We start from the raw sequence: 15,931 nt of genomic DNA, 5'->3' as shown, positions 1-15,931 counted from the left end.
TTTTGTTTTTGCACCAAAATCTATTTTGATCAAATCATGATAATTGGTTGATATTTGATGCTTGATTATTGTTCAGTGATTGATTTCCAACATGCCCAGGTCTTTGGCTTGTTCATATTTACTCTGGATCTTGATTCATGTTGTTGGGTATGTTCTCGATGTTCTTCATTTGTTCTTTGTATTCTTAGTTTTTTCTCAGTTTTGATAGAAAAATTTTGGGTTTTTGCTCTTCTTCTTAGGAAGAATATTACCCTGACTTCATGATTTGAATTAGTTTTGGTCCAATTCCTTGCACCAACAACTTCGTAAGGTTTGGTTAATCAATAATCAATGATTAATTCGCATCAATAATCATGATTTTCGAGTTTTAATTTTACGGTTTTGTTTGTTGCACTAAAATATATTTTGATCAAATCATGATTATTGGTTGATAATTGTTGATGTTTGATTATTTTTTAGTAATTGATTTCCAACATGCTCATGTCTTGGCTTGTTTAATATTTGGTTTGGATCTTAATTCATCTTGTTGGGCAAGTTCTTGATATTCTTCATTTGTTTTCCGTGTTCTTAGTTTTTTCTTGGTTGTGATAGAAAAATTTTGGGTTTTTGACAAGATTGTTTCTATTCGAGTTTGGTTTTAGTTTGTTTTTTTTTTAAATGAAACCATTGTTTTTTTTACTTAAAAAGTCGGAATTCGCTTTAAAATGAACCGTCTCAATGCACCACATCTGTTGAACATAATAGAAAGACTGATTGCTAGAATCCTTTTCGTTGTCATTAGTGTGTAAGGCATCACAAAGAAACATGAAAAGTCGTGAGTACTCTACTTGCTTTTATCTGAAAGTTAGCAATCAGAGAGCATGAAGCAAGCAATTATAGTGTTCTTTTGAGTACAAAACAAGTCCGCTTTTCCCAAAAAAGCTTTCAAGTTTTGGAAACTCATCTATGCTTGCCGAGGAAGGATTACAGCTGGCCATTGCTTCCTTGCGCTCGATGAGTTTTCAATCTGCTCTTCTGTTCATCGATGCCAGGATGCAATGAAGGCAAAGATTTTGATTAATTATAGCTATAGGTGAACCTCAAATAGAGAGATCTTATGTTAAAAAGATAGAGAAGTCTTCGACGTTTAAAGTAATTAGCAATAGAATTAAAAATCTTCGACTTTCATGGCTTGTTTATCATAAATTAAAATAAATAATTTGATAATATTTATGAACAAAAGAAAAATATGGAATTGGCCATTTCGATCGAAATTGTTAATCGTTTTTCTCGTCGGCCCTTGGATCCTGGGCTCACCGAGTTCTGGGCTAACCATATGGAGATCTTTAGGATACTGACTCTCTACTATAAAATGAAAAAATATGTGGAAAAATAGAGTTGTTGCCTATTTATAAGAGGAATTTAGAAATCCTAAACATTAACAATAATTTTAAATATTCAAGTAAAGAGTTAATTATACTTAAAAGAATAATAACATTATCTTTACAAAAATCTTTTCTTACAAAAAATAAATTTAACTATGTATTTTCTTCTAAGTCTATTTTTTATTGCCATTAACTATTTTAATTATTTTCTAAAATTATTTATGATCTATATTTTAATTTATTTTAAAGAATTTAACATTAAACCTTAAACATAGAAGAATCGTTATTTTTTCTATACATGAAGATTTGATATCGGTCCCTTAAAAAATAAAACCGCAGTAAAAGGCTATTGGCAAAATAAAAAAAAAAAATCAACATTATTACCTTAGAAAAATAGACTTGTCAAAAAGGTTGTTCAAGAAAACGGGTGTTGATTATAACGAAAAAATTGGATTTTGGTCTCACTTTTTTAAACACATTTAAAATATATTTAAATGTAATATTCGAGTTCTACAAACCTCAGAATCATTAAAACTTATATAATTATTAATTTCAGACTTGTAAAATTAATCAACGTGTGTGTATATATATATATACATTACTTGGATTTGAAAAGCCACCCTGCTCAAATTATTATATCACATCCAAAAAAAATTATTGCACTAAGACATGAAAATCAACTCACAGCAATAAGCTAAATCATTTTCTTGTCTCTCTTTTTTTATTATATTTATACTTGTATAACATATACAAATTACCTTCATAATAAAACCTGAGAGGTATAGTTTAACTAGTCAGACTCTATATTTGTTTCTCAAAAATTACCAATTTAAGTGTCATAAACCTCATGATCATTAGAGGTTTACCTGCTTATTAACTCTATGACCTCTGGCAATTAGTCAAGTTGTGCATAAACTTACCTGTAACCCAAATTATTTAGAGTTGATAGAGATCCATCAAACAACCACCTTAAAATCTTATGGCAAATTAATAAATTGTCGCGATGGAGGAAAAAATCTGATAATGTTGCCGAACATGTTACAACAAGGTAGAAAAGGCATGAAAAATGACAGGAATAAATCTAAAATGACAAGAAGACAGTAACAGTGAACAAGCAGATGATGTTTCATTGTTTCACTGCATGACGATCCAAACAGCAAAACTTTGTTTACCGACCAGCATTTTGATAAAATTTGACCACTTTTTAACTTAAAACATCACAATCAACAAATTATTAATCATTTCCTCGTGTTAAGAATCTGAATAAGGAAAGTGGAAATCAAATAAAATGCTATATGTGTGTATGGAGAATCATTTAGTTATATATATATATATATATATATATATATATATATATATATATATATATATATATATATATATATATATATATAAAAGTGGACGTAGAGCAATAACTAATGGACCGACCCAGCTAACATCTTATCAGACTAGTCACGGGGTCACGAGGGAATGCCCAGGAAATGCTCCTTTCGTCATCTCATGACACGAGTTTCAATTTTTGGTGTAAAGACAGTTAAGCCACCATCTTACACTTTGCTTGATATTCTGAGTTCTGACAGCTTTCTTTTATGATAGACTTAAAAACAAATTAAGAAAAATGTGTTTTTAGTTGATCTTACATGCGTTCAGAATTGAGATTTACGGTATTTTTTAAAAGGTATTTTTTAATTATCAAATATTAAAATAAATTTTTATTTTTAACATTAATATTTTAAAACCATAAAAAAATACCTAAAAAATCAATTAATAATTTATTAGATAAAAAACACTTTAAAAAGTAAAAATTACCAAAATGCTAAAATATGTTTTAAAAAATTGTGTTAGTTTAAAATAATTGTGAAGTAGATTTTTACATGCAAAATAAAAAAAAAACAGATTTTTATGAATGAAAAATAAGTTATTTTAATTTTTATAAAATCAAGGTTTAAAATATAATTATATATGATGCCCGCTAAAAAATTTAATTTGATTAATCAAATGATTTTTTCTTTTATGGTTATGTAAAAAGTAAATGATATCACAAGTACAGCGTCTGCTTCAATTTTTCAAGAATCTGATTCACATATTCTTCCAACTTTTAGGTTTTAATCTTAGATTTTATTTTTAATTTCATTCCTAATATAAATTAATTAAACCCTTTAATTTCATAATTTTTTCAATTTAATCTTTGGTTCTTCAATTCTTTTAATTAAAGCTAAATTAAACTATTTTTCTTAAATTACTTTTTAATTAAGTCTTCAATTACACCCAAAATTACTCGTGAATTTATTTTTTTGCACTCAGAACTAGGCTTGTAGGCTTTGTTAAATTCAATTATTTTTTTCAATTTTATACACAATGCATATTTTTCTTCTTTTTTTATTTTTAATTTCATTTCTAATCTAAATTAATTAAACCCTCTAATTTGATCATTTTTTCAATTTAATCTTTGGTTCTTCAACTCTTTTAATTAAAGCCAAATTAAACTTTTTTTCATTAATTACTTTTTAATTGAATCCCAATTACACCCAAAATCATTCCTAAATTTGTTTCTTTCTTGCACTCAGAACTAGGTTTGTGGGCTCTGTTAAATTCAATTATTTTTTTCAATTTTATACACAATGCATATTTTTCTTCTTTTTTTTATTTTTAATTTCATTTCTAATCTAAATTAATTAAACCCTCTAATTTGATCATTTTTTCAATTTAATCTTTGGTTCTTCAACTCTTTTAATTAAAGCCAAATTAAACTTTTTTTCATTAATTACTTTTTAATTGAATCCCAATTACACCCAAAATCATTCCTAAATTTGTTTCTTTCTTGCACTCAGAACTAGGTTTGTGGGCTCTGTTAAATTCAATTATTTTTTTCAATTTTATACACAATGCATATTTTTCTTCTTTTTTTTATTTTTAATTTCATTTCTAATCTAAATTAATTAAACCCTCTAATTTGATCATTTTTTCAATTTAATCTTTGGTTCTTCAACTCTTTTAATTAAAGCCAAATTAAACTTTTTTTCATTAATTACTTTTTAATTGAATCCCAATTACACCCAAAATCATTCCTAAATTTGTTTCTTTCTTGCACTCAGAACTAGGTTTGTGGGCTCTGTTAAATTCAATTATTTTTTTCAATTTTATACACAACGCATATTTTTCTTCTTTTTTTTATTTTTAATTTCATTTCTAATCTAAATTAATTAAACCCTCTAATTTGATCATTTTTTCAATTTAATCTTTGGTTCTTCAACTCTTTTAATTAAAGCCAAATTAAACTTTTTTTCATTAATTACTTTTTAATTGAATCCCAATTACACCCAAAATCATTCCTAAATTTGTTTCTTTCTTGCACTCAGAACTAGGTTTGTGGGCTCTGTCAAATTCAATTATTTTTTTTAATTTTATACCCAATGTATATTTTTCTTCTCTTTTTATATTTTTATGAGTATTCCTAACTTAATCGGACAAACAAAGCAAAATAAATAAAATGATGAAAATAATGAAATGATTAAAGTTGACTGGATTTATTGAAAAGAAGATTTTTGGAAATTGTTTTCTATTTTTTCAAACAAAAACAAAGGTAAAAAATTAGGTTATGATAACAACTACGTGCTATAAGAATGATTGTTCATTTTCACTTATTGAACACTCCTCAAAGTTAAATAGAAAATGAAAAACTACATTCATGTGGAAGAGGCAAGTGTGACCCAACAAGAATATCCTATGTCCGACCATTAGAGAAGAGAATCTTTCAAGCGCCGTCGATCTCCTAGTAGTCATAAAGAATCTAAATAAAATCCAAAGAGGTCCATTCACGATTGATCGATGTCCTCTAAACTCATAACCACACCTTTGATCATCATGCGCACTAAGGTATTGGCTACCATTTAAGGGAAGAAACTCTATGCAATATCCCTCTCTTGTGAAGAGCAATACAAACACATGAGACCTCAATAAACACATATGATTATTTGCTTTAAAAAAGATACAGAAAGATTGCCAATGGTTAATATTAATAGTTTATCCATAAGAAAATATAACTTGAATTAAAAAAAAGGGTTAACGTAACCCACAATGTGTTGTCTAAAAATAATTAATTTTTAGAAATTGTACCTCTGTGCATGTAAGAAAATATCTTGAATTTTTCATAATATTATCTCTAAAATTAGTCCAGTTATATTTCCTCACTAGTATTGTCATCTCTGTATCTCTATATGAAATCTCCTTGTGATTTTCTATTGGTGCATGAACTCCTTTGATTAGTACAATCACCTTACTCATGCATTTACAATTACAAACTATGGTACAATATAATCTCTATTAAGATATAAAATGACATGGGGCTAGATTTTAAAATATTCTCTATAAACAAATAATCTCCATAAAAATTCTTCATGTCTCTAAACAAAATATCCACGCAAAGTCTCCATATATCCAAATAGAGTTTTCATATCTCCATGCAATATTAACCTCCCTAAAACATCAATTATAGTATTTACATGTTAAGTTAGGATTCCTAGAAAAAATAATGCTTAATGGGTTAGAATTCAATTTGTATTAAGATTTATCATGTAATCTCTATATTCGGTATGATTTATATGTATACAATTAGATTTACTACTTTCTTTTACATTTCAGTTTTTTATTTTATTTTATTTCTTCTCTATATTTTTGCCTTTTATTCTTTTTAAACTGGCATCCCATGGAACAATATAATTTTCTTAGGAATCAATATATTAAGTACTCATACTTTGTTTTGTTCCATTTGTGAGGCTATTATGTGTTTTGGCTCTGAATTAAATTTCTAATTATATTCTCTATTATAAGGAAAAGATAAAGAACACTCAGCATTATTGATTTGAATGATAAATTTTTTAACCAATAAGAAAGAGTTAAAAATGCAAGGTTTTTTTTATATGAGAATTAGGCCTGTTTTGACGGTTTTATATATATATATATATATATATATATATATATATCATGGGCTGTTGGGCCGAGACCTGGCCCAAGTACTTGAACTATTAATGGTGTGATGTTTATTTTCCCTCAAAATTATCGAATTCTTGTGAAAACTTTAACTAACTTTCCGACACACCACATGAGTATTTCTTTTTCCTTTTTCGGAGGACAAATTCAAAGGAATATGAAGGGGAGATCGAGTGAGAATAAGAACGTGAAATTGGTGTTGTATTAAATAAAGAGCATGTTACCAAGAATCTAATACCTTTTGGCCAGAAGTTAACGGGTATATATTTAATTGTGATTAAAAAAAAATAAAAAAAATTATAGATATCAGATAAAATTTATTTTATATAGTGATATTTTGAAGCATTCAAAATAAATTCTATAACTAAAATGGATTCTATAGTAAAGATTGGTTGGAATTAATAAATAACTCTTATTAAAAATCTTAAAGATATATATTTGCTAAACCTAACTTTTATTAAAATAATACACTAAAACAGTTCAGCTTCTTATTGTGCATTATTATACATGTTTTTTTTTATTTAACTGTGGACATCATTGTTAAATGAACACTACCTTTTTTATTTTATTTTTATTTTGATTTCTAAACTTTAATTTTTTTCAATTCCATCTTTATACTTGTTGTTTGTGATATTTTATGTGTTGGGTTTTTTCTTTTATTTGTATTTTCTTGACAATTCAATGTGTTTTATGAAATTTTATTAGAATTGAATTAAAGGTCAATTTCATGAAATAATAATTAAATTTGTAGTGTTTAAAAGAATTAAAAGAAGAATGGTAAAAAAAAAACTAATGGGGATTTTTTCATGTTAGCATAAAAAGTTCATTTTTGTCCAAAAACTCTTCATTTACTTGCTTTTTGTCCATTCGATTTATGATTTTATTTTTTATCTAAAATTTTATTTGTTTTACATTTTAATCGTTGAATTTTGATAAAAATAATTGTTGGAAAATAAGAAGGATAGAGAAAATAGTTGGTTGATCACATTTCAACACTAAAAAAAACTAATTTTGGTGTCATTAAGTTCCTTTTAATGAGAGGAGTACCATTAAGTATTTTTGAACTTTCATCGGGGATTGAGAAAGATTTTTTATTTTTTGATTGATTTAAAAATGTTGTAAGGTAATGAAAATGGATTGATTTAGATACTTAGGATAATTGTTAGGATATATCTTAGGAGTTTTGAGGCAAACATATGGTTGAAAAATAGATTCTTGAGATTGCAAACCTTGAATTCCAACTTCTTAGCCACCTACAGTGATTGAAATCTTTACTAATAGATGATTTGTTGTCTGTTTATTTTTAAAAGAGAGAGAGAGAGTTGATACCATGTTAAAAAAACAGCAACAAGGTCAAATATGCAGGCCTAACCTAGCAGGTCCACACTCGCCTAAGCTTCTTTGTAATGGGCTAGGCATACATACAGACTCAACTAACTTGATCCAATTGCCTTGCCACTTTTATACATCTTTTTATTTTTTTCAAATTTGTTTTTGAAATTTTAATTAAAATTAATTGTAAATAAAATAATTAAAATTATATTGAAAGTATTATTTCATAAATATCAATCGATTTTTCCTTTGTTTTTAAATAAGATTATTGCACTTTTTTTTTATTTTTATGATATTAGCAATTATTTCATTAATTATTATATAAAAGCCGAAAATGCATTTTTTCTTTAAAGTTTGTGATAATGAATATTCAATATATAAAAATAAGATTTATAATTGTATACAACTCTTTTAAAACCGGGTTTTAACGATCTGATAAGCTTCTTCACTACAATTTCAAGCAAATGCTATTTTTAAAGTGATTTGGATGTTTGAGTTGATTGCCAATCAAAATATATTGGGCTGAAATTAGCAACTAAAAGGGTTTTATTTTTTCTTTGAATCTTATCAATCAAGGGGCTTTAAGCTCAATTATAAGAATGAGGGCCACGTATTTGAGCCCGACCTCAAGCCCACGATGCTCTCGTCCACACGGTAATGAGCACCTGTACTTTGCTTCAATGGCAACTGTAAACATACATGGTCAGCATCTTGACTATGGAATAACTACAAAGATTTTTAGACGATGAAAGGAAAAAAAGTTCTTCAGAAAGAAGAAATGAGAGAATCAAATTCCAGATATTCAACCGCACGCTTCCCCGGCCAGTCTAGTCAACGTGAACGTGAGGCCTCATTACTATATGATTAATAGAAAAAACAACTATTTCACTAATGATTATAATAATTACAAGTATGTGCGTAAAGAAATCAAAGGCTAGGAATAAGCCATAATGAGTGTCCTTGAATCACGATTTCTTGTTCACATCCAAGAGAGCAGAACCCTAATCCCATAATCATTAAATAAGAAACGAAAAAAAGTGGGTTTTGTTTGCTGAGATACACTCCTCTGTGCATTCAAAAAAAGGGTCCCCAGTCAAAGCAAACAACACGTCAAGAAAAAAGTTACTATAATATATAGTAGGAGCTAGCATGGTGGTGTGGCCGACATCTCTTGTTTGCAGGCAAACAAAAGGGAACCAAGGATTGAGACTAAGCTCAAACCGAATAATAACAGTAATAAAGGAAAGGGCTCCCCACCGGGTTTCAAAAGAGGATAAAGAAAAGGCGAGGGAAGGAGCTTTTGCAGAATCGCATTTGACTAATACTTGTTACATTTTAGAAACCCTAGCCTTTTCAGCGAATGGCATGTGCCTTTGATCGATGACCTTGCTTTGAAGACAAACTCGAGTAGCTAGCTAGCTGCTAGACATTAAGCACAAGCTGTACGTAGTGCATTTGATACGTACTTTGTGTGGACTGCAATTTGTTAATCCCTCTGCTGGGTATGCAGATCATGATGCAGAAAATTGATTTTTCTCAACGAAATACATAAATTTATTATTATTGTCTGCAAGAAAGATGATGAAGAAGAAGAAGCTCACATAAATCACAAGAGCTAGCACGATCTTCTCTTTAGAATGGCATTTTTCTTCCAACAATGCAGGCAAAAAGAAAGATGAAGAGCCTTTTTCTATGTTATGTGGGATTCATTATTGGTGAATTAAAGCCCGATAATTGCTCTTTACGTGCATGATCAAGTTATCCAAATCACATATGCATATTGACTTTAGAGTTAGCATATATCTCTTGTTTTCATCTAAGAAAAATGGCCGTGAAGGTAACATTTAGCTAGGAGTGATCAAATGATTGTTTTTAGGTATTAATCTTCCTGTTCAAGAACCTTAGTCACATGTTATACAGATGAAACGTGGAATTCATGTCTGAGAATAATGTTTAGCTGGCCGTATCTATCAATAACGTTAACAGAGCATGCACAGTGGATTTTTTTACTGATGGATGTATGTATAAAAGACAAAAGCATATATAAGAATTATGGGACAAGATCTACTTAAGAAAGAAATACAGCGAAGCTGTATTAGGTAGAGCCGCTAGCTAGCTAAGAGACCAAATCGAAGTAGTTACGGAGATTTGGCATCACATGCGCTTGAGTGATCTTTACTGTTCCCACGCCTAATAAAGGACTTCGTTAATCCAGGTCCAATAATGCAACCACTTTACTTCATTTGTTAATTAATTTCATCTTATTTTCTACTCTTTATGTTTCCTAAAGGGGCCAAATTTGTTCGCTTTCGACCGAGGAAATTTAATTTCCTTTTTATGTTTGCATTATTTGTGTTTATCCAAATAAAGTATTTGAATCAAATTATGGTAGTTGTAAAAGGAATTAGCGCTTCTAATTAATTATTTTATTTTGGGTAGTGTTTGATCATGATATTTTTAAAGTAATTTTTTTTATGAAAATTTATTAAAATAATATTTTTTTACATTTTTTTTATATAAACACCTCGTAATAATAAAAAACACTAAAAAACAATAATTTAAAGTTTTTTTAAAAAACAAACATTAAATTTTTTTTAAAAATATTTGCAGTCCACCCACACTCATGCCTTAATTATTATTATTATTATTATTATTCTTTTCTTAATCTCTTTTAGAGTGGAAGGTTTCGTCTAAGTATGAACTGTAACACAGTGTACAGATAGTCCTCCTTCATACCTTTGGTATTCATTTTTGTCAACTAAAACCTTCAACTTTCAAAAAATTATTAATTAATCATTGAGCTGGTTTCACAGGGATGGGCGTAGATTATGCTTATGACGTGTCCTCGTTCATCAATGAAAGTACAATAACTTAATTTGAAGATCGATGCGAATATTTACACCCCAAAAAAGGAAAGTAACTGTGTGAATCACTTGGACACTGGACAAGGTTTACATGTATATGGGCCTTGCAGATTGTCGGAGAAAAGCTCGAGAGCAAGTATACAGGGAAGACTACTCGATAGAATATCAGAGGATTAACGAAAGGCATAAATCCCATCAATCATCCTCTACGTACTATAATCACGTACGTATATGCTAGAACCAATCTCTCACCGAATTAAAAACATCTTAAAATAACTGATCTGATGGTTTACAGAAGATAATCACATGATTTAACCCAGACATTTGGAACTCAGCTACGATGATGAAGGAAAAGAGAAGAAGCTAAAAACACAGAAGACCCATCATGCGTTAGTTCAAGGGAAAAGGGTGCTTTGATTTGTTGTTGTGTTACTGTACCAAAGATAAGTGGCAAGAAATGTTTAGGAGGTCATGTATCGATTTATATATCACAGGAAGAACAGAAGGTTTAATCATGTATGAAAACTCGCCCTTGTCTTTAAAATCAAAATCATAAAAACTTGCTTTCTTCCACAGTTTTTTAAAAAACAAAAACAGTGCTTAGATTAAGCGAAACCCAAAAGGTGTTTATGGGCTTCCTCCCTAGCTGATGAGAAAGAATCCTATTACCATAAATAATAGAGTCAAAACAGTGGTCAAAGGGGGCACGGTGGTGGGGAGGGTGTTCAGATCGCCGAAAGGTACAAAAGGACAGCATCATCCAAGAGCGAATGTAAGAGACAAGAAGGGACAGAATTTTGAATTGAATCTACTCTTTATGTTTTTTTTTTCTCTCTTTTTTTTCGAGCTTGGAAAGGGACACGTCCAAAAACCCTACAGACAATATCCTAGAAGATGGTTTTTGTTTCTGTCCTATTGAGAATTATTATCTTGTTAAAGTTTGTTATCTCACTTTATGTTATCTCACCCCCTTTTTTTTTCTTGGTCAAGGTATTTACCTCCCTCTAATTAAGACCTTAGACTGCCTTTTCTTTCTGTGTTTGGAGCATTCAAGGCTTTCGAACAAATATATTTATATTTTTTTTCCCGGATTCTTTCCTCAAACTTTGAAATTTGCCTTAATATTTAGATAACCAATTTAATTAAGCCCCTGTTTGATTGTATTGGGTTCGTGTTATGGGAGTTGATTAAAATTTAAATTTTTTTATTTAAAATTAATTTTTTATATTTTTAGACCTGAAATAAAAATATAATTTTTAAAAATATTTTCTGCTAAATACAAAAAGACCCTAAATCTAAATATGAGAAAGAAAGGTAGAGATGAAGAGCTTAATTGAAATTGACATGCCACTCCATGTATTCAAAGTTGAATGGAAGTGCTAAATTGATGGAAATTAACTCTTCCATATCCATATTATATATAATCTAATATTACTAACAAGATCAAAGATAGCAAAAAGGATATAATATTCATGTTCCTTCATTTTATACCCATGTAAATTCATGTCAGTGAAAAAGCAAAAGCGAAGGAGATAAAGAGCACAAAACTGAGAAAGAACTCGCAGTTAGTACTAATGTCAGCTACCCGTGGAAATGCTCGTCAGTCCCAACTCATCTATTCAAAGTAAAAAAGTTAATCCATCTATGCATAATGGCATTGCATGCTGGCATCAACATCGAGCTAGCTAGCTAGCTAGCTACCTGGCCTTTCACTTTCATTCTTGCACAGATTCTCATTTCCCCTTTGCATTTCTTTTGTGAGCTCATTCAATTCCAAAAATGGGAGTCTGATACACTGAGAGTTTGGGCTTTGCAGATTGGAAAGAATGCAAAGGTTGAGCAATCCAGCTACTATAACTTGGGTTGCCCTCGTAACTATTACCATTACTATGGAAGGCGATGGGTGTAGCAAATGGGATATTTGAACTTGGTGATGATGTACCAATACCACTTATCTGCTGCTGTGTATAACCACCATTGAATAATAGCCCATTGTTATTGCTTTCATTGACAGATGAATTTGCATTGAAGTCCATTTTGAAAACTGTTGGGCTTTGAAAAGCAGGACCGCTTGTGGAAGATTGAAGTAAAGTGCTTGGATCAACAATGCTGCTGCTACTGTTCTTGGCATTGTTCATAGTAGTGGTGTTTTGGTATCCAAGGATATTGGTCCAATAATCTGACGGGTCTTGTTTGATGGGTATGGCAAAGCTAAGAGTAGAAGTTGCAGGCTGAGAAGCAAAGGTTACCGAGGATGCTGAGGAGAGATCTCGATCGTCCGATCGGCTTCCATCAATGCTTTTGCTATCAGAAGCGGATTCTGAGGAATTTTTTGACTTGCCGGATATTCCTCCAATGGGAAGATTGCTATTAGCTATGTTTTTTACGTCATAGCGACTCATGTCAAAGTTGGTTACAGCATTTAGGCCTCTAAATTTGATCGCTGCAATGTCATAAGCTTCGGCAGCTTCCTCCTGCGTGCCTGTTTGACCAAAGAAATGTTCTTTATTATCACATTGTACATACAAGATACAACTAAAAAATCATTAATATAAAATGAGAAATCTATGGCAGAAAGGAGGATTAGAAAACTCACTAAAGGTGCCAAGATAGAGATCTTTGTTGCCAGCAACTCTTCCGATCCTTGCTTGCCACCGACCGTGTTGATGGTGCCTGATCAAATAAGATGCAAGAAAATACAATCATTTTTCTACAGTCGAATATTTTCCAATATTCAAAATAGATAGGATAAATGCGGGTATCAACATGACAAACCTCGTCACTCCTCTGTAAATCGATGCTCCTCTAGAGAAACCACTACTTTTTCTACAAGATTAACAAAATATAAAAGATAGAGATACCATCAATAAAAATCTTTTAAAAAAAACAAAACAAAAGGAATAATTGGGTTTTACTTAAAGGTGTTTAATACCTTCGAAGTGACGCAACAAACTCTTGCCTTGTCATGTGCTTCATCCCTTCTATTTCCTTCTCATAGTTAGAAACCTAAAGTATAATACAGAAAACTCAAAATCAAAGAGTTCCATGAGGGGAAAAAAAACACTTAAAAAGGATATCCTTGCACAAAGCATCTAAAAAAATATATTATAAAGCACTCACCGGAAAGTTTGTTGTGGTGGTCGGACCCCAGTACTTGAGAGCTGCAAGATCATAAGCTCTGGCTGCTTTCTCCTCCTTGTCATAGCCACCTAAAAAATATTATTAAAAACAAAAACAGAAGCATTTAGTATTAAAAGAAAATAGCAATACTACTCTAATAAAAATCTAGATATATAGATGATTCTGAACTTGATCACATATATATTCATGGGAAAATAAAGAATCTTAAGTTACAGTGAACAAAATCTAGTGTCCAATCTGAAGTAGCAGATAATGATGATGATGATGATACATACACTCATGAAGGAAAAACACTTCGAGTCAAGTAAAACATAATGATGATTTTAATCATACTTAATATCATAAGGCTGAAAGAAAATAAGAGGAAAAGGAATTCACCCAAATAAACTGCAAGGACAATGATGATCAATTTTCCATTCCATGAAGCAGAAATCATTCGCCATGTACATGCCACATAAAGAAACGAAAGCAGATCAGAATCTTTTATAAATGCACACGCTGTAACAAAATCTACATGGTCTTCAAAATCCCAGAAGATCTAAGCCTTTGAGTTATACAGTTTAATGGTTTATTTTCTCTTGGATTTTGCAGTCCATTTCATTGACAATATTCTTTCTTTCACCATTTATTTCTGCCCCACTGTACCAAAGGACTTCACACTGAACCTCGATCCCAGATCTCGCATACTACATGTTAAGGGTATTCAAGAATAAAATAGAGAAAAGCTTTTCATTACCTTGTCTTCCTTTTCTACTCTGCCCTTCCCTTCTGCAACTATTATCCCACAAATGGGCTTCATATCTGCCAGTCCATCTATGCCTACACAAACCCCAACAAAAAAAAATGAAAAAAAATCAGCTTTTTAAAAATTATTTTCAAGAAAAAAAGAGAAGAAATACACTTGCTTTTCTTCTTAAATATTTAGGGTGTCTATAACTACTATTTACCTGGTGACTCCTCGATAGATTGAAGTACGTTGGCCAAAAGTTTCAACTGTTTTCTTTGGTGCATGTTCGGCCTGAACAAGAAGTTGTTGATGTTTTTGGGTACTATCGATTTTTTGATGATCAGTGGAGGCAAAACCACGAAGGAAGCTAGCAGCTATAGTTTTGAGCTCGGAGTCATATATCTCAGAACTAGTACTGTCAGATAAAGCAGTAGCGGTGGTAGTCACGGGTGTCTCAGTAGAGAACTGACCACACAGTGGCTGCTGTTGTGGTGTTTGTGATGGTGATGTAGAGGTGCAACCACCAAGAAAGTCCTCAAGTTTTGGTCCAGAAGCTGTAAATAAAGAGATGTCTGTAGCTCTACCAGCAGCTACTACTGCGTTTACTTCTTGTGCTGTATGTATAAACACCACAAAAAATGTTAATATAAAAACAGAAAAGAAATCTAGTCGTAGTTTGAGCAAAATAAAATAATAAGATATCAGGAGAGAGAGAGGGAGGGACCTGAGGTAGTGGTGGTGTTAAAGGCTTCGAAGAGACAGAGGTGAGAGGAATCAGAAGAGGTAGGGATGTTGATGGTATTATTCATGTGATGATGGTTGGAAAGAGAGAAACCTAGCCAGTTCTGATGAGAACTAGAATCCATGTTGTTGGCGGTGTAATCGGTGAGAGTACAGTACTAGACAGAGAGGTTATTGGGCTTCTCTTTTCTTTATTTGTCTTTGGAAATAACACAACTTAGTTAGCAAGTGTTTTAGGTTTACGAGAGAGAGAGAGTCAAAGAAGGGGGTTTCTTTGCTTTGATGGTAGTGGTAAGGGAGAGAAGGTGACACAAATATAGAGGAAGAGGAAGAGGAAGAGGAAAGAGACGAATATCAAGCAAGAGACAGACTTAGGCATGCACGACGATCGAGGGAGGGATTAGTTTTTTTTTTGGTTTGTGTTTTTTTGTGCTTGTGAGAGTACTGAGAGGGAAGGGAAACAACAATAAATGGAGTAGAATTGAGAGAGAGAGAGAGAGAGGGGAGCCCAGCAAGTGCAAGCTTTCTATGGAGATGACAGAGGCGGTCTCTCTCTCATGGCTTGACCAAAGCATTATCAATAACAAGAGGATCTCTCTCAAAAAGTAAATGCCTACGTCAACACTACAGATATTATTATAAGTGCCATTTCCTTTACTTGAAATTTGAAGAAGGTAAGTGACTGGTCGACCTTAACATGATGATGATGATGGATGATATGATGATGATGATGATGATGATCTACATTAATAACACATGCTAATATGGTACGC

The 15,931-nt window shown here is 31.1% G+C and overlaps 1 protein-coding gene across 3 annotated transcripts; it reads right to left on the bottom strand.

The window, feature by feature from the left end:
* Positions 1-11,999: 11,999 nt before the first annotated feature.
* Positions 12,000-15,675, bottom strand: LOC18100496 (AP2-like ethylene-responsive transcription factor AIL5). Of its 3 annotated transcripts, none has more exons than XM_052454295.1 (9): positions 15,142-15,675; positions 14,638-15,031; positions 14,427-14,509; positions 14,024-14,077; positions 13,670-13,758; positions 13,482-13,555; positions 13,325-13,375; positions 13,146-13,222; positions 12,000-13,031 (listed from the first exon to the last, which is right to left on the bottom strand). In XM_052454295.1, the coding sequence occupies exons 1-9, from the start codon at positions 15,281-15,283 to the stop codon at positions 12,313-12,315; spliced, it is 1,683 nt and encodes a 560-aa protein (XP_052310255.1). In that variant the 5' UTR covers positions 15,284-15,675; the 3' UTR covers positions 12,000-12,312. The 3 variants fall into 3 exon arrangements, with proteins under 3 accessions (XP_052310255.1, XP_006381802.1, XP_052310256.1); XM_006381740.3 differs by having other exon boundaries at positions 14,069-14,077; positions 15,142-15,673; XM_052454296.1 differs by lacking the exon at positions 14,024-14,077 and having other exon boundaries at positions 15,142-15,673.
* Between the last annotated feature and the right edge of the window lie 256 nt (positions 15,676-15,931).

This window comes from Populus trichocarpa, chromosome 6 (assembly GCF_000002775.5).
Source record: "Populus trichocarpa isolate Nisqually-1 chromosome 6, P.trichocarpa_v4.1, whole genome shotgun sequence".
Taxonomy (NCBI): domain Eukaryota; kingdom Viridiplantae; phylum Streptophyta; class Magnoliopsida; order Malpighiales; family Salicaceae; genus Populus; species Populus trichocarpa.
This window is presented reverse-complemented; position numbering and strand designations above follow the sequence as displayed.